The following is an 18688-nucleotide window of genomic DNA, read 5'->3' as shown; positions in this document are numbered from 1 at the left end:
TGGTTATCGCAATAACTGACAACTGAGTGGAGTCAGGAATACAAAGAAACATGTTTTAGGACTTTTTGTTTAAAATGATTATACAATAGTCTCAAACATACACACACGCACAGTGTAAATGTTACCGTCCAGGCTGTTTCTTTAGTTTCCAGATTATGTATTTGTATTTATACATGTCTCATTATCTCTTTGTCTGCTAGAAGAGCTTTACATCCATCATATTAGAAACAATAAAAAAATAGAACTGAAAATGTACATCATACACTTGATACATATATATATATATATATATATATATATATATATATATATATATATATGTAAAAATGTGAATTATATAAAAAAGACAAACCAATGGATTCAACCTCTAATTTGTTTTTTTTTACACACAGTTATTATTTTCTGAAATATACATCAGGACATAAATGAAGAGAAGGCTTCAGGCACTTTCCTTTTAATAGCTGAAGACGCTGCGTCCAACAGAAAAACTGATTTTGGTTCACTTTCCTCGCCGCAGATAGAAAGATAAATGTGGGAAATCTTTTCTACAACGAATGGCAGCACTATCATGAAGCTTGATTGACAGGAAACAGAGCAGAGAGAGGAGACAGACAGACAGACAGACAGACAGGACGACTGCTTTCTAAACAGAGGCCTTCACTCCTGATTGTTGCTTGACTGAGCCTAAAAAAAAAAAAGTATCTTTTTTAAAATCAAATGTGCTACGTATGGTTTTGCATGTTTTAGAACGTTTAATACAAATTGTCTGTATGTTTTACATCACTGCCGACCATCTTCCAAACAATTTTAATTGATTTCAAACCTGTGAAAAAATGACTTTATATGAAAATAAAATAGACTTGAAACTTGCTTCAGAGAGATAATCCCACTTAGCTGACAGAGTTGTGATGAGGGCTTATTCTGAAGTCTCGTGCGTTTAAAGGACCAAAGGAATACCAATGTTTTTGCCTATTTACTGCAAATCACGTATACGTTACATTACAGCTAACTAACAAACATGATCTGTGTTTTAGAAAAGTGAATATATATTGTCAACCATTCCAGACAGCCGCTCGTTTCATTTCTGAATTATATAACAAGACTAAACGTCATGATAGTAGCTCTGTGCGGCTGTACTTACTGTAGGTACAATGCTGCTTTGCGCTAAATGCTAATGTGAGCATGCAAACATACTGATGTTTAGCAGATACAGTACCAGTCAAAGGTTTGGACATACCTTCCCATTCACTTGAGAGAGTGCATCCAAACTTTTGACCGGTACTGTATAATGTTGTAACCCGTTCTCATTCCCAAGTCATCACATATTGACAATTGGGCAAGACCCCTTGGTGTCGCTTCTTAACCCCTTGGGTACCCTTTAGCGTCATTTTTGCACATGTATGGCTCTGTGTTCAAGTTAGCAAAAATAAATATGCTACATCCGGTTAGACTTTCAAAAATAAAACTAGTGACATTGTGACAGGGCAAGTAATTAACGTTGTGAAACCCCCTCACCTTGGTTAGGTTTCGGAAACAAAACTAGTGGGTTAGGTTTAGGAAAAGATCATGGTTTGGGTTGAAATAACTACGTAACTTATGTTACGTAAGTTAAGTAACGTGGCCTTTTTGTTTCACACAGGAAATGAACAGCGGTCTCCTGGGTGAAAGTCAGGTCTACTTTTAGTGGTTAACTATGATGCTAAAGGATCCCATGTGCATTGGTACCAGATGCCGAAGGATGTGACAAAACGTATGTATTTGATGCAATTTGGTCAAATTAAAATTTTGACCTGATGATGACCGTCGTCGTCTTCCCCAGAGATACGCAGCGACTGCTATATCATTCAGCAGACTCTTGATAGTTGCACGAGTTGTGCAATCCATCACAGTCAACATCAAGTCTACATTCATTTTGTCAGTGATTTACCAATATGAGGTATTATAGTGCATATTTTACCAATGAATCTGCACCTAAACTGCATTACCACAATAACGTGGCGCTGACAAGTATTAATGTAGATTTTATGTTAACTGTGAATGATTACAAAACTCAAGGAAGAGTTTTCTTATTGATTTTGACATTATATAGAAAAGATGTCTGTGAAGGTTCTCAGTCACCCAGGTCATAGTTATCCAGGAAGGTTAAAATCAATGCCAACCTGCGGCCATTTGATCTGCGTTACTTTAATAAATGCACCAAAACATTTCATTTAAAATGCAAAGTTATGTTAAGTAGCCAAATAATCATAAATAGCCTAAAGTAATAAAATATAAAAAGCTCCAACCAGGTTTTTTTTCTCTTCTGGCCAAAAGTGACTCTTTAGATGGGAAAGGTTGCACACCCCTGGCCTAGGGGGTCTCCAACGACCATAACGACTGTCGTTACAAATGCCAGGAGCACTAACGAATGAAGCAGTATCCACCACCTGGACAATGGCCCCACAGAGATAAAATAGCTGGGACTCCCTGCCAGTCAGTCAGAATTGAAGAACCCTCTCGGATGAGAGGCGAAACATCTTCGAGTATCTTCAACAGTTGCCCATGATTTAACCTTCCTTGAATATATAGTAATGAGTGGAAACTAAAAGATGTCCCACAAATCTAAAACTGTATTGTGTTTATTGAAAGCACTCAAACTCGGCTTAAACTTTAAACGCGAGGTTTAAAAGTTGGATGAAAACGTTTTTCTTCTTAATTTGAATTCCTGACAACATTCATTCATTATCAATTATTCTTGGATGTACCACCAATGGGAGTTTTAAAGCATGATCACAAAATTAAAAAAACACAAACATAAAATGTAATAAATAAAGCTTGCCTAGCTAAAATAGCGATAAACGATCCAAAGCAAGTTTCAAGTTTATGTTGCTGATTTTCATAAAACTGAACTGAAACCAAAGGCTGCCTTAAAGGAAGTAAATCTAATTTAATCAACATAATTTGGGGAGCTGCTTCATCACAGAAGACCGACCAAAGAATTTCTAGTTGTCAAAACTTGTAATAGCAGGAAAACATAGTGCTAGGTCCAAACACGCACCTCAAAAGAAATCACTACAGCACCGAAAACGACAAGGACAATAAATAATTTAGCTTCTCACTTGTTGAAGTTTTCTCTTCTATATAGGGATGAAGACTGATGAGGTCTGTCTGTGTGCAGAACTGCTGCAGCTTATTCACTAGTTATAGCTTTGGGAGATTCAACACCACTCAGTGTTCAGGCCTCTTAAAAATTCACATGTGCACGTTTCTATGAAATGAGCACAAAATCTTAAATTGGAGGTTTAAAATTATTTAAGGTGGATAAATTTCTTTCCCATGAAACATACTCTGTAAATTATTTCTGAATCTAATAAAAAAAAAGAAAGAATGATCTTGTTATTCTAAAGATGAAATGAACATTGTTATCATTGCAGCAGCTGGCAGAAAGTTAAGTTAGAGTAACACATTCTCACTCCCGACTAGTCACATACTGAAGCTTGGTCAAGGCCCTTTGGTGTCGCTTTTTAATGCCCTGGTTACCCCTTTAGCGTCATTTTCAGATGTTTAGGGCACCGGGGTCACGTTAGCAATGCTTAGCAACAATGCAAATGCAACGTCCTGTTACACTTTCAAAATAAAACGCTAGTGTTTCGAAACATCGTCATTTTGAAACGGCACATTATTACATACATCATATTAAAGTTGTGAAACATTGCAATTTGGTTAGGTTTAAGCGCAAAAACTATTTGGTTAGGTTTAGTTAACAAAAGAACGTCACTTACGTAACTTATATAAAAATATTTTATGTTGACTTTTTGTTTCATACGGCACATGAACCCTGCTCCCCTGGTTCAAAGTCGGGGTTCTGGTCCTCCATCCACCCTGACCACCTCCTTACTCAGTCTGTTCTGTTAAATATCATATGCCTCCCTTTACCGTCAAAAACTGACGCTACAGGGCTTCCCACCACTGGGTTGAACTATGACGCTATAGGGACCCCCAGTGCGTTATAAACTGACACCGATAGGTCTTGACCACGCGTCCATAAATAACGAGTCGGGGAGAGAGAATGGGTTGGTTAGAACCAATCCAATAAAACAACAGCTAGCAAGCGAAGTTCTGACTCCTCCCTTAGTTCTGAAGTATGTTGTGATGGCTGATCTTACGAATTGTGTCTCATCAAGATCAGGCTGATAAATGTTTTATCAACAATGGAAAACAGCCATTACCACTTGGCCAAGAGTCGAGTCAAGGGTCCATCAGAACTAGTTGGAACGACGTGTTGTTTGACCATGTCAGAAATCGGAAGTGTTAATAGTTGTTCTTAACAGCTACACTGAAAAGCGCCGTGAAAAGCCAGCCCTCACAGAGATTCATAGTGTTGCACTCAGTTGCTCTCATGAACAGTGACATAAATAGTGTTGTTTTGAAATGTTCAAACACATTTTGAAGAACCATACTGGCCATTTGAAACTCTGTGTGCACATTCTTAACTGACCAGACTAACAAAACAACCAACATCAGAACAATTGTTTTAGATCTAATAACTACAAGATCCTTCTCTCAGAATTACGAGACAGGAATCTCAGGATTATGAGGTATAAAAGTCTATAAAAGATACAAGGTCTTCACATATTGTTTCTATTGACAGAGTAATGTCTAAACATGTTGAGGTGAAAGTTTAACTATGAAAGACCTTATCCTGAAAATCAAACAGCCGTTCAGTCTCCTCTACCTACTGTTTCGCTTTCCTGTTTCAAAAATTTCATTTTCCTCAGTTTTGTCAAACTTTATCAGAATTTTCAGACTTTGTGCTCATTTCATAAAGTTGTTGTGGATTCTATGCTCCCAGGGCTCTTTCTTCCCCAGCTCAATATGCTCTTGATATGACACAATAAGGAGACCAGCAATGTTTCTTCCCCATAGCTCAAATGTTAAATGTCGACATGGGTCAACATTTTGAAATCACCCACTTACAGCTTATACAGCTAACTGATGTTATACTCCTTGAAACCCACACCCTCAAATTAGCAGGCAAATTTAGACACTGATGGCTTAACATGTCCATATCTCTTAAGTTCTTTTGCAATTTGAACTAATTAGCCCTTACTTATAGCCCTTTTAATAGCACGCAGGAAACACAGGACCCAGGGAACATAGCACCTAGGGAACATAGGCCCACTGGGAACACAGGACCCCAGGAATATAGCACCCCGGGAACATAGGACCCGGAACATATGACCCCGGAACAAAGGGATGAGCCCTCGACTTGTTCCGTCCAGGCTCAAGCTGGGCATAAACAAGAATTACTGTTTATTACCTTTCTTTTTCAGACATTTTCAATCATTTTAAGGGAGTATGTTTTTAAAGGCCAGCTGTATTTTGCAAATAATAAACAGGCCAACCGAAGACTTCAGTTATTACAAAACTGCGAATAAGTAAAGAAACCCGAGCAAAGTGTCTTTGAGTTAAGTACATTATTCAATTATTTTACATTACGGATACGTTTTTATACCCAGCCCTTTGACAGACAGTCTCAGATACATCCTTGCACACACACACACGCACGCACACACACACACACACACACACACACACCTAAAGCAGTGTTCTGTCAAAGCATTGCTCTTACTGGGGTTTTTTGTTGTTATCATCAAACAAACCTCCAAACCACAAACCATTAAAGACAGACCAGTATGACCAGAATGCAAGATAGTAGTAGTAGTAGCAAGTTAGTAAATACACACGGATGACTCATCTGCACAAAACTTTAGACTTGATTATTCAAATAACAGGCTGAGGTACAGTTTTGCAAATGTTACCTTCTGGCAAATTGTCAGATGTGTGTTTCTGGACTATTGAGGACTGGGAACTGCCATCTTATTGGTCAGCCAAACTAGTGTATCTGTTCAGTTTGCTGGGAGGTAAGCAGAGCAGCTTTCAGACCAGTTAAGTGCCTCAGCTGAACATCAGGGAACCACAGCTGCCGACACAGTGAAAAACATTCATCTTAACAGCAGGAGTGACTGTGTGTAGAGGTTTAAGTTAGAACAAATGCTTTGTTACTGAGGATTTAATGAGAAGATCAATACTGCTGTCATGATTGATCTCCATCAATTATCTAAATTTCTTTGTGAATACCTATTTTTTTTTTTAATATTAAACTAACCCCTTAAGGTGAAATTATCTCCCGACACTTGATTTGTTTTTTGAAATGATTATTATGAGCACCCTAAAATGTTTTGTTAGGGTGAAAATGTTTTGCACTGTGTCAGTGAACTACAGTTCCATCTACAAACATTCATACTGACCTCACACAACGCTTATCATATATTCAAGCCTTTAAAACATGAGTGTAAAAATATAAAGTACCTTTATATATATATATATATATATATATATATATATATATATAAATGAATTTTTTTACGTCTTTGTGAGAATTGGAAGCCTTTTGATCCCCAATGTCATAAAAGACAAACAGAAAACATCAGGAAACTTTTTTTCCATCTGTTGAGACAAAGTTCTTCTTTTGCTCTTTCTGGAAATCAGAGACGAGAACAACAACAATGTAAAAATCACAGCAGCCTCTGTTTCCCCGCCTGCTCCCATGAGTCCTTGCTGTCTCTGTGAGGAGGGCGAGGCCTGTGACGACTCAGCCCACAGCTTTGTGTTTCCCACCGCAGCAGTGGCAGGCTACGCCGCAATGGTAGCACGCCCGGAGGGGGGCGTAGCAGCACATGCAGGGCGCCAACAGCGACAGACCCACCAGCGCCGCCCAGCGCAGGCAGAAGCGCTCGTCGCTTGTGTCACAGGAGCACGGGTCCGAGTAATCTCCCTCCGGGTCCGACATGCAGTGATACAGCAGGCTGTCTGCGCACCACATGAAGCTGACCCGCCTGATGCAGGTCTGAATGGGGTCAGGTGCTTCCTGGCAGCGGCCCCGCCAATTGTCCTCATGGTTGAACATGTCCTGACAGTAAACACAGCGCGAGCGCTCACCGTCCTCCTTTCGCCTCTTGCCTTTGGGCTGTAGAGCTAGCGGCTGCACCGTCACCACGGCTCTGTGGCCGCTGCCCAGCTCCAGGCAGCCGGGTTTGCCATCGCAGCCTCGCTGCATGTCGCAGCTCAGCGGGTACGGGTAGGTGTAGTCATGTTTGGGCGGCTCGCTCTTGGCGAAGTGAACATAGGCGTCTAGGTTGTCGGGCTGGGAGAGTTTGTCACGCGTGGAGTTGGCGTGGCGGTAGTCCTCATAGCCGGTGAACCAGGTACGCTCGCGGGGGTTGATGCGTACGATCTCTTCCTCCTCCACCTGGAAGCTGACGTGACGAGGGAACATGTGCACCGCCTGTAGAGACACAGAGGAGTGTTTCAAAAGTTAGTTCTCCAGCATGAGGTCAGCACAAAACGAGGAGCACAGCTGGCAGCAGCAGTTCCATGTTTACCTGTCCGAAGGTTATTCAATTAAATGTTATTTATATAGAGCAAAGTGATAACAGAAGTTATCTCATTGTAATCATTGTAATATTATTTAGAAAGACTGATTATTCCCACAATGAGTAGGCAAAGGAAAATCTCCCTTTTAAAGAAGTTAGAAAAGAAGTAGAAATCTTGAGCTGAATCTGGACTCAGGGTGGGCGGCCTTCTGCCTTGGTTAGTTGGTTAAAATCGGGATATGTGCTGCAAATAAATCTCAACAAACCCACATCTAGATGTGCAGCATTTAAAATAATGTTTCTGGATTTCAATGGCTTTGATGAATAGGGATAAACATGCCCATTTCTACACCAGTCCCTTAGCTTTTTGTAAATAAAAAGGTTCCTTATGGAGTTCGTTTTGACTTGTCGTAGCAATATACAGCTGCTTTTCTCTCAGGGGATCCCTGTTTAATTTATCAACATGTGAGGTGGTTTGATGCACAGACCCGCCAGTGGTTTCACACCACTCCACTGATCTACATGCTACGGGTGGTAACGAAAGAAAAAGACTGTGACAAGTAAACATGGATATAAAATACAAATCAGCGTTTGCAAAAGAAAACTTCACAGGGTGCCTCTAAGTCAAATGAACCTAACCAAAAACCAGAGGCATTATGGGTCATACAGGCTACCTGGTTGAGAGATCTGTGCGTCTTATCTGATAAGTACTATGTCTACTAAATCTCTTTTATATATATATATATATATATATATATATATATATATATATATATATATATATATAACAATCTTTTATTCCTTGGCTTTTAATCCAGCATCGGAGCTGTGTGGTCTTTGTTTTTGTCTGTTTAGTGTTCTGGTTGTGTATTGTCTAGGTTTTATGTGTTTTTGTTTATTTTGTTCTTTGCGCAGCACTTTAATAAACTTGTTGTTTTTTAATATGTGCTGTATAAATAAAGTGGATTGGATTGGAATATAGTTGTAACCAAATCACGCTGGGATTCGTCACCTTTGATTTAAATAAGCGATCATCTCATTACAGACTGACAGCAACTTGTTTCAAGGCTCAGGTTAAAAACATTTTTTCCTCTACAGTTCTCACCAAACCTTTTAGAACTAAAGTGAGAGTTATTTTAACCTGAATCACACCTACTTAAAATTCTCCCATCCTATTTTGCACACTTAACTACAGAAGACATTAAATAAAACCAACAAATAAAGGTGTCAAAATCTAAAATTTTTGTGAGGATATCAATGCTGATCTTGACATCGATTTATTCCTTATTGATGAACAAAACACATTGTTTTATTTGCTCTTATCTTCTCTAAAATGGAGGAATGAAATGAAACTTCACCAGCTCATCACTATCTGCAATGAAGCAAATTTAGAGAGTTCTTTTAGTAATTTTAAAAACTGCGGTTCACTGAAAGTAAGTCAAGCCCTTTGAATCTCTGAAATGAGCAAACAGGCGTTTCTGTTCTCGGCCCCTGTAACCTGGACCCACTTGCAGACAGTTTTCTAGCTAGACAGGCTGATCCCAGTTAGAGCATTTAAAAGTTTTGTGAAGGTTTTGGAGGCAAATACAACTGGAATTTGTAATGCCTCCTTGCTAATTCAGTTTCCTCCTATTTGTCTTCTTAGGCATATGATTCTGTGAGTTTATATTGTCGGTTTGGTTTCATGCGTTTATAGGTGTTTGTGTGTACGTGACTCTACTCACCTGCTCCAGAAAGTAGTGATCCGAGGGCCGGTGCTGCTCGTAGAAATGTCCCAGGATGCAGTGGTGTCGACGGGTCTCGCAGAAGTTGGGCGGGGCCAGTGTGTGCATTGTTGGCTCTCTCTTCTGGGACGAGTTGGATGAGCTGTCGGTGGCCGTCTGGACGGACAGAGATGAGACAGTGAGAATTGGTGGTTAGAAAAGTGCAGCTGCTCCACTGTTCATCTCAAACACTCAAGTATGTTGCACCTCTGGCCACACCCCAATATGTGATGTCACAGCAGGTGCTTTGGCTTTGATAGCTGATTAAAAACAGCTGCTGTGAGAAAGAAAGTAGTAGTATATGTTAAAACTTAAATTATTATGAGCACTTGAAGGCTGGCTTGCTCATTTTGAACATCTACACTTCCATGAGAGCGGGGTAAACTCCATCTCCTGAAGAAGATCGCGTGATCTGATTGAAACTCATGAACAACCACTAAACAGACTTTGTGATGTGATTGTGCTACACTGTGACGTCATTGATCTTTTCCCTCTTGACTGATTACTCTTTTGTCTCCACCTCAACCTGAGAAGAACCATGCAACGGTAAAAACACAATAAGGAATCAGGAATTACAACTTGGGATCAGAATCTTGGTTCCTCTCTGAAATCACCTGAGCTTCACTTCGATGTGTTCTGACCTTCCACCAGACTTCTGTGTGCAATTAGACAAAAACAAGGGCAAAAAAATATAAAAGACCTCCTGAACCAAAGGAGCACGGCAGAGACGTCTCTGAAGACTTTGTGTTTTTATTGGTTCTTTGCTAAATGAATCCCAGGCCGCCCTCGCGGCCTGCGGCCCTGTGAGCGCTCAGCACAGTGTGTTGGTTTGAGTCATCTTCAGGGTCTGCACAAGCTGCAGCCTTCATGTGGCTCAGTCGGATCACACAAGAAGAAAACATCCTCAAACACCAGAAAACTGAGGAACTGAGGAACTGAAGAACCTCACGAACTTCACAGCAAAATGAATCCGCTGCTTTTCTCACATTTCTGGGTTACTTTTCACTGCACGGCTTAACTGCATCTCTGCTTTATATTTTGTGAGCATCTTTAAGGCCCGATAAACATGGTGACTAGATTACTCATCTTATAAATCATTAGTAGACCTCTTTATACAAATGTTTGGGAACTTGCATTGTTTACATCAGCCTGTGGTTTTCTTCTTCTCCTCTTTTTACCTTTTTTACCCCAACTATGTGGAATTGTAAAACCACACAGTTGTTCTTGTCTTTTTCATTTCATAGACCTGGTCAGTCTTTGAGATAAAGGCCAGATTTCTCACCAACACATCAGGCGATAAGAAGAGCAGGCCGAGTGAACAACTGATGCACAGGTAAGAACATTTTTAGGTTTGCTTCGACTGAAGCGCCAGTATGATCAACCAACAGTGTTTGAAACCCCTTTGGGCTGCGTCCAAACGTTTTTGTAACGTATTGAAACCAACAATCTGTCATTTACACCCACTTTATGTAGTGATTTTTCAGGTGTGTGGAGTTGAGAAAAGAAGAAGGTTTAAACTTCTCTCTCAAGTTGTTGTTTTTCTTCACTTGAGTGCAGCACCATGGATGTTGATATTTGTGGAGATTCGAGGAGACTGTCTGAAAGTTTCTTGTCCTCTCTATGATGGCAGGTTTTTCACCCCGTCTTCAAGTGTAGCCAATGAAAACAGGCATAAACTCTTTTGCCACGACATGTGTGAAGGTCAGCTGCTTTAACTTGTTGTGTTGTTGCTTTTGGCTAGAAAGTAGAACCACATCCTATTTTCTTCTTCTGTTGTGTCCAAACCTGAAACAAAATATTAAGTGTCCTACCAGGGACACTAACACTCTGGACCACTGCTACACTACATTAAAGGACACATATCGCTCTGTGCAGCCTTAAGACTCTCTGATCACTGTCTGGTTCCTCTTATCCTGACTTACAGGGTCTTAAGCGACTTAAATCTGCTAAACCTGAAAAGATGGACCAACGAGTCAAAGCTGGAGTTACAGGCCTGCTTTGACTGCACTGACTGGAGTGTTTTCGAGGCTGCAGCCACTGACCTGGACGAACTAACTGACACATCTTACATCAGTTTTTGTGAGGACATGTGTGCCGACTAAAACCTTCCTCACATACAACAACCAAAAACCCTGGTTCACAGCGAAACTCTGGCAGCTTCGTCAGACCAAGGAGGAAGCCTTCAGAAGTGGGAACAGAGTCTTGTACAACCAGGCCAGGAACACGCTGACTAAAGAGGTCAAAGCTGCAAAGAGGTGCTATGCTGAAAAGCTAAATAGCTTTGCAGCCAACGACCCTGCGTCAGTGTGGAGAGGCCTGCCAACATTTACTAACTACAGGAGACCATCCCCCAACACTGCTGGTACTCAACGACTGGCTGATGAGCTGAATGGTTTGTAGGTTTGAGAAGCCCACAGTCACACCTCTCCCCCGCTTCAACACCATCTTCAAACAGTCACCCTTAGTCCTGCAACACCTCGACTCTCCAGGGACTTATGCAAGGATCCTGTTTGTGGACTTCAGCTCGGTGTTCCCAGACATCCTCAGCACCAAAGTCACCCAGCTCACTGTGCCAGCCTCCACCTGTCAGTGGATCACAAACTTCCTGACTGACAGGAGTCAGCAGGTGAGGCTGAGGAACATCACATCCAGTACTGGCGCCCCCCAGGGGTGTGTGCTCTCCCCCTGCTCTTCTCCCTCTACACCTACTACACCTCAAGAGACCCATCTGTCAAACTCCTGAAGTTTGGTGACGACACAACGGTCATCGGCCTCATCCGGGACGGTGATGAGTCGGCCTACAGACGGGAGGTTGATCAGCTGGCTCTCTGGTGCGGCCAGAACAACCTGGAGCTTAACACGCTCAAAACTGTGGAGATGACCGTGGACTTCAGGAGGAGCCCCCCCACTCTGCCCCCCATCACTATACTCAACAGCCCTGTATCTGCTGTGGAAACCTTCAGGTTTCTGGGATCCGCTATATCCCAGGACCTGAAGCGGGAGCCCAACACAAACACCATCATCAAGAAGGCCCAGTGCCAGCTCAGGAAGCTCAACCTGCCTAAGGAGCTGCTGATCCACTTCTACACAGCCATCATCCAGTCTGTCCTCTGCACTTCCATCACTGTCTAGTTTGGATCTGCCACCAAAAAGGACAGGAGCAGACTACAACGGACAGTCAGGACTGCAGAAAAGATCATCGGTGCCAACCTGCCCTCCATTCAGGACTTATACATTTCCTGAGTCAGGAAACGGGCAGGAAACATCACTGCAGATCCATCTCACCCCTGACACAACCTGTTCCAACTCCTCCCCTCTGGTAGGCGCCACAGGGCACTGTACGCCAAAACCAACAGACTCAGGAACAGTTTCTTCCCACAAGCCATCACTCTGATGAACAGCTGATTTCTGACTCACAGTGTCAGGAACAATTCTTGTGCAATAACCCAGTAACTCTGCCTCTAATCAGCCACTTGTTTACTGGTTACCACTTATTATTTATTCATCATTCTCTATTTCAGAGTTGTTCATACTGTTCATATTGTCATATTGTAGATACTGTATACCAATACACCTACCTCAAGTAAATAACACCTGCACATAATACTTATTTATTCCTGCATCCTTTGCACTATTGTCTCAATCTGTCTTTTTTTAGTTTATAGTGTGTATATTTGTGTTCTCCATACTGTAGCCTGTTTGATTTTATTATTGTGGTAATGTATTATTGTATAAGTAAGCACAGCGTGAGCAATGTACAATTCTGAGTCAAATTCCTCGTATGTGTACACATACCTGGCAAATAAAGCTGATTCTGAAAATAGTCTGTTCTTTACAGCCATGCTAATGACATCACTCTATTAATCCACCAGTATGGTCCAAACTAAAACATCTCAACAAATATTAGGTGGATTTCCATTTGATTTTAGTGCAGATATTCACGCTGCCCAGAGTAGGAGTCCTGCTGACTTTGGTGATGCATTGAGTTTTCATCTGGCAGCGTTAGCAGGTCAGCTATTCAGGTTGTCAAATACATCAGAAGACAATGAAAATACAAAGCCAATTTCATTGCTCTGCAAATGGGAAAAGGCTTCACTGCAAGTGCAGTGCACGTGACGCGAACGGATCCTAGAGAGTTTTGTCAAGAGCCATCCCCACACAAGCATGGTATATTAAGATTATCAGCATAAGGAACGTGTCTCTGTTAGTGGTAGTTACTTAAAATTGATTTCTATAAATGTTTCTTCATCGCTCCAATATTAAAAGTAATTTCTCCACCGCTGCTGTCCAATGTTCCACCATGCATCCATCTAATTTTCAACCATTTTCTGTTTTCTGTTTACCTTAATGGCCGCATCAGAGCGAGAAAAGGACTTAAACTAACATTACAGTATGTGACTGTCTGTACAGTCTGCAAAAACATTATCTTCCTGCATATTACTCCGGTAATGATATAAATCCACGTCAGAACCATCTTAAGTTTTAGGTCAAATACTTTTCCAATTCAGTGAAAGAGCGTTTAAATTAATCTGTGTCACACCAATCCTTTTGAATTTGAGGTCCAGCATTTTTTTTTTCCGGCATCTGACAAATAGGGTCTGTTATTACTATTGTTATTACTAACATCATAACACAGCAGTGACATGTAAATTAGACTAATTTTAAGATATGCTACTATTATCATTATTCCAATGCACTACAGGTTTAATATACTGAATTATTATTATGAGACAAGTCGAATCAAGTAATAAAAATGTATCTTTAGAATAACTATAAATAAATTAGTCATTGGATTAATCGACTAAATGAAAACATTATTCATTATTATTCAAATAATCGTTACGTGCAGCCCTAATTTGATCTTCTTTTAGCCAAACCACGACTGACATCCTTAGCTGATTTGGTGGTTGGCCTCCAAATGTCAGACCTCAGGAGTCTTGGTTGAAGACCTCAGCTATAGTGTATGAGAATACCTCGCTTGGGATAGATAAAATTACATGGCATATTCATGTCACATTATTTCTGGGCTCAAAACCTTTGCTTTTTTGGAGAATGTGTAATGACTCTTTTGTATGAACAGAGATATTACAACAACAGCAACAGCGAACACAAGTCAAAAAGACAGCAATAACCACGTCAGAGGTTAAACAGCAACCTCCGAAAAAATAGCCTCATGGCCTCAGTATTAGAAAAGCAACAAACATTTTACAGTGGTCTGAACCAATAGGATGGATCATATTTCAGATGAAACACTGCGACACGGGACAATCAGACAACTCTCACCACCACCCCACATGCACGCAAAGCACAGTACACTACATTACCCAGAGTTCCCCCATTAGCCAATATTCCACCCACCTCACTCTGCTCAATAAAATCCAAAAATGGTCCCTAAACCCTTTCAAAAGTGCCTTGTTTATCTTTAACCATCTAAAAACCTCCATAGTTACACAACTACATCTTTTTTTACTGCTGCTGTTCTCCAACAGACACATTCCACCAGTGCGTCCAGTTCTCCTCCGTTTTTCAGGTGTCTCCTGATGAAGCTCTGCATCACGACAGGGAGGGTTTTATTTACTCCTGATGAATGTTGATCTACACCCTCGTTGTCCTCCGAGCCTCTTTAGGCGCTGAAGGCCCGTACTCTTCCCCCTCCTCGGGAGAACTTCAGGCTTGCAGACTGTGAATTATGTGCAGCCATCGGCGGTTCCGCCACGTTCCCCTCAGTCGGCCCCGGCTCTCCTCTAAACCAGCCCAGCTATGTAAACAGGCAGCTCAGTGACGGATTGCTGACAGGTCAGACTCTCCTCTCCAGTGCTGGACATCCTGTGGAAACGATACACCCCTTTTTTCTTTGAAGCCACTGGAAAGACGGAAAACCTTGACTGAAAAAGGAAGCAGGGAGCAGGACCCTGGTCTCTTCATCAGACTGAGGATGGAGGGGGAGGAGAAATAATCTAAAATAACCTTTTAATGCACTTCATGCAGTATATTTATGGGTTAAGGTTGTTTGTGTACAGAGTACGGTATAGAGTGTGAAGAAGCAGGAAAGAAAAACAATTGTGGTATCTGTATTAGAGGCTGTTTCCCCATGCTTCCAGTCTTTGTGCTAAACTAAGCTAATCTCAACCTGACTCCAGCTCCGCACAAAGACGTGAGACTGAAATCCATCTTCTCCTATCATGAAGTGGGTAAAAGTGCATTTGCCAAAACATTCCTTTAAAGCTGCAGTGGGTAACAATTAGAGCTGGCCCGAATGTCACTTTTTGAGCTTCGACACTTCGATAGTAATTAAGAGCGAATAATCGAAGCTTCTTTGCGTGCCGAACCGGGTTGGTGGCTGCTGTACAGAACTGTAGCTGAGAGTCTGATCCGAGCAAGTCCAGAGCAGAATCCGAGAATAGTTTAGCCGGGCGGGGGTCCAGGTGGAGAGCGCACGGTATGAGCAGTGTTTCGGTAGCGGAGCTAAATCTAACACCTTATTATGCAAAATTCACTTTTAATTTTATTATAGCGACTTCATGCTCTTCTTCTACAATCGGCCTAATATAATTAGGCTTCTTTAAATGCGTTCATTGCGTTGCTGTTTGTTTCCAGCCTACAGTTTACTGATTCATTTTAAAATGTAGGAAATTTGACTCTTTTGATCTGAAATTAAGTAAATGTAAAATTACTAAAGACCATAACTTCCACACTACTGCTGTCATCACTCAGTTTAAAGTGCTTCCACACAGCTATGGCTTAATTTAATTTTCCCTTTGATGTGAACTAGAGTTTTATGTTCACTGCTGTCGGCGGAAGTCAGTCGCGCGAAAAAAACCCTTAATAATCGAATCTCATAATTGAAAACTGAATGTGTACCCAACGATCAAACACAAAATTCAAAACCTTCCACGTCGCTATCCTCACCCCCTCTAAAGCTCACTCTCCGTGGCAAAAGCCTTACCAGGACCCCGGTCCCTCTTGTTTTGACTCGTCTTCTCAAAGATGCCCCACTGACGCTTTGCAGCCCGGGGCAGAGCATCCCAGGCTTCAGAGGCATCAAATATGATGAACGCAAAGCTCCGGGTAGAGCAGTGATTGACACTGCGTTACAGAATGCTCCTGGCTCTGATTGGTTGTTTTGTTTAGGGAACCTGACCAATTTATTTTTTTTAAACAGATTATCTGTCTCATGTACTACTGCTGGAATACAGTGAAGGGGTGGCTGTGGCTTGGGGGTAGAGGGGTCAGAAGGTCAGTGGTTTGGATCCACCTGCATGTCAGCGAATCCCTGGGTAAGATACTGAACCCCAAATTGCCCCCGGTGGCTGGTCCATTGATGTTTTATTGCGTGTGAATGCTATTTTCTGTTCTGATGAGCAGTTGGCACTTTGGCCTCTGCCTCAGTGTATGAATGTGTGTGAATGTGTGAATGTGATGTGGTGTAAAAGCGCTTTGAGTGGTTATAGCGCTATTATATACAATCACAGACCATTTAGCATTAGTGACGGTTTTAGCAAAAAAGTCACCTACTGAACATTTAAGACTGGAACGTGCCAGCAAACATGCACAGGTTCTATTGAGAGATAGAAGTGAAGTTTTCCTCGTCTCTCAAACTCGTGTGTGTGTGTGTGTGTGTGCTGCTCTTGTGTCGGTGTCAAACCCAGACCCCAAACAGGACGGCGACATGTTTCTGGTCAAAAACGCCACAGGATACCAAACCCCTCCTGTCCTCCATACTTCCTGTCAGACACTTCCCAAAGCCCAAAACACACACACGCTACCCCCCCCCCCCCCCCCCCCCCCCCCCCCCCCCCGCCCCCACTGTTGAGCCACTGCTGAGCCACTGCTGAGCCACTGCTGCAAACAAAAGCAGCATCTCCTGACCAAAATAACAAACAAATCAGCGCCTCCCTGTTTTCCTCACGATGCTCTATAGAAACCTTCAAGGATCCCGATGCATTTTGCAAGTTTATTTGTATAGCACATTTCAACAACAAGCCAATTCAAAGTGCTACATAAAACATAAAAGCAACACAGGTAAATAAAAAAATATATATATAATTTTTTAAAGGGTGAAATAGAAAATAAGACAGGATAAAACAGATATTAAAGAGTTAAATAGGAAATAGAAACAGGGTAAAACAGGACAATAAAAGTCACAGTGTGTTAGGATTCGTGTGTGGTGAAGCAGTTGTAGGACCCAAACGCAGGACGCACGACTGGCAGGTATAGTTCAACAGTTTATTTAACAAAAGGCGAGCGCACTACAAGTAGTGGCTGAATCCAAAGTAAAGTCCACAAGGGCAAAGGAAAACACAAAGTCCAAAAACAGACTGGGCGTTTCCTCACGACAGACATACTGCAACACAAGGTATACACGTACAATGACCCAACAAAGACAAGACAGAAACACCAGGTATATATACAGGGACTAACGAGCAGGGCGGGAGCAACACAGGTGATACTAATGGGATTAACGAGACACAGGCAGGCAGGGAGAGAACAGAGAGACAGTCAGGCAGAGGGATACTGGAGGGAACAGACATGACACAGGTTACTGAACACTTAACAGATCAGAGGAATAAATATAAACAAATCAAGACACAAGCAGACACATCCCCACTGAACTAACACCAACAAGGAACACAGACCGAAGCTAAGTAAAACACAGAACTGGGAACTAAGGCATCAAGAAGACAGACATGAGTGACAGACAGAGACGGACATGAGTGAACCTCGAAACACAACAGACTATATAACTGATACTGGACACAGGACAGAGCCCAAAACACTAAGACATAAACCGAGACACAGAACGAGGAGCAGAGACACAGAATACAGAGCAGACTAAACTAAAATAATGCAGACGAGGAACAAGAAGTAAATACTAAAACATAACCAAGGCACAGGACTGGGAACAAAGACAAAGAACTAAAACACAGGACCAAGAGCCAAGATAAAAGACGAGACATAAACTACTAAGGACAAGGAACGAGAGAAACAGGCAAATAGATAGACATATGAAACAATGGCAAAAACTAAAACTCACAGGGAAAAAACTACAACTTATAACACAGTCCAGTGTACGACATAAATCCACAGCCTTACATTTGATCTAATTAAAGGCAGTGGTAAAAAGAAGAGTCAACGACAACAACAGTTTCAGCAGACCTGCAGTTATCTGGGAGTTTGTTCCAGATATACGGAGCATAATAACTGAACGCTGCTTCTCCTTGTTTAGTTTTGACTCTGGGGACAGAAAGCAGACCTGCCCCAGACGACCTGAGAGGTCTGGATGGTTCGTAACGAAGCAGAAGATCAGAAATGTATTTTGGCCCTAAACCATTTAGTGCTTTATAAACTAACAGCAGGATTTTGAAATCAATTCTTTGACATACAGGAAGCCAATGTAAAGACCTCAGAACTGGAGTGATGTGATCCACTTTTTTGGTCTTAGTGAGGACTCGAGCAGCAGCGTTCTGAATCAGCTGCAGCTGTCTGATGGATTTCTTAGGGAGCCCTGTA

General features: G+C 41.7%; 1 protein-coding gene and 1 long non-coding RNA gene across 2 annotated transcripts in view; one reads left to right on the top strand and one right to left on the bottom strand.

The window, feature by feature from the left end:
- Positions 1-5251: 5251 nt before the first annotated feature.
- spred2a (sprouty related EVH1 domain containing 2a) overlaps positions 5252-18688 on the bottom strand; it is a 42008-nt gene continuing 28571 nt past the window's right edge. The window contains exons 5-6 of the mRNA XM_046046803.1: positions 9140-9295; positions 5252-7327 (exon numbers count right to left, since the gene is read on the bottom strand). Of these exons, the coding sequence (XP_045902759.1) occupies positions 6635-7327; positions 9140-9295 (849 nt within the window). The 3' untranslated portion in view covers positions 5252-6634. The remainder of the gene's footprint in view (positions 7328-9139; positions 9296-18688) is intronic.
- Positions 10399-11239, top strand: LOC123969427. Its single transcript, XR_006824733.1, has 3 exons — positions 10399-10511; positions 10809-10879; positions 11103-11239. It is a non-coding gene; the product is annotated as an uncharacterized LOC123969427 (long non-coding RNA).

Source organism: Micropterus dolomieu, linkage group LG01 (assembly GCF_021292245.1).
Source record: "Micropterus dolomieu isolate WLL.071019.BEF.003 ecotype Adirondacks linkage group LG01, ASM2129224v1, whole genome shotgun sequence".
Taxonomy (NCBI): domain Eukaryota; kingdom Metazoa; phylum Chordata; class Actinopteri; order Centrarchiformes; family Centrarchidae; genus Micropterus; species Micropterus dolomieu.
Note: the sequence above shows the minus strand (reverse complement) of the source record. Positions and strands in the feature narration are given on the sequence as shown.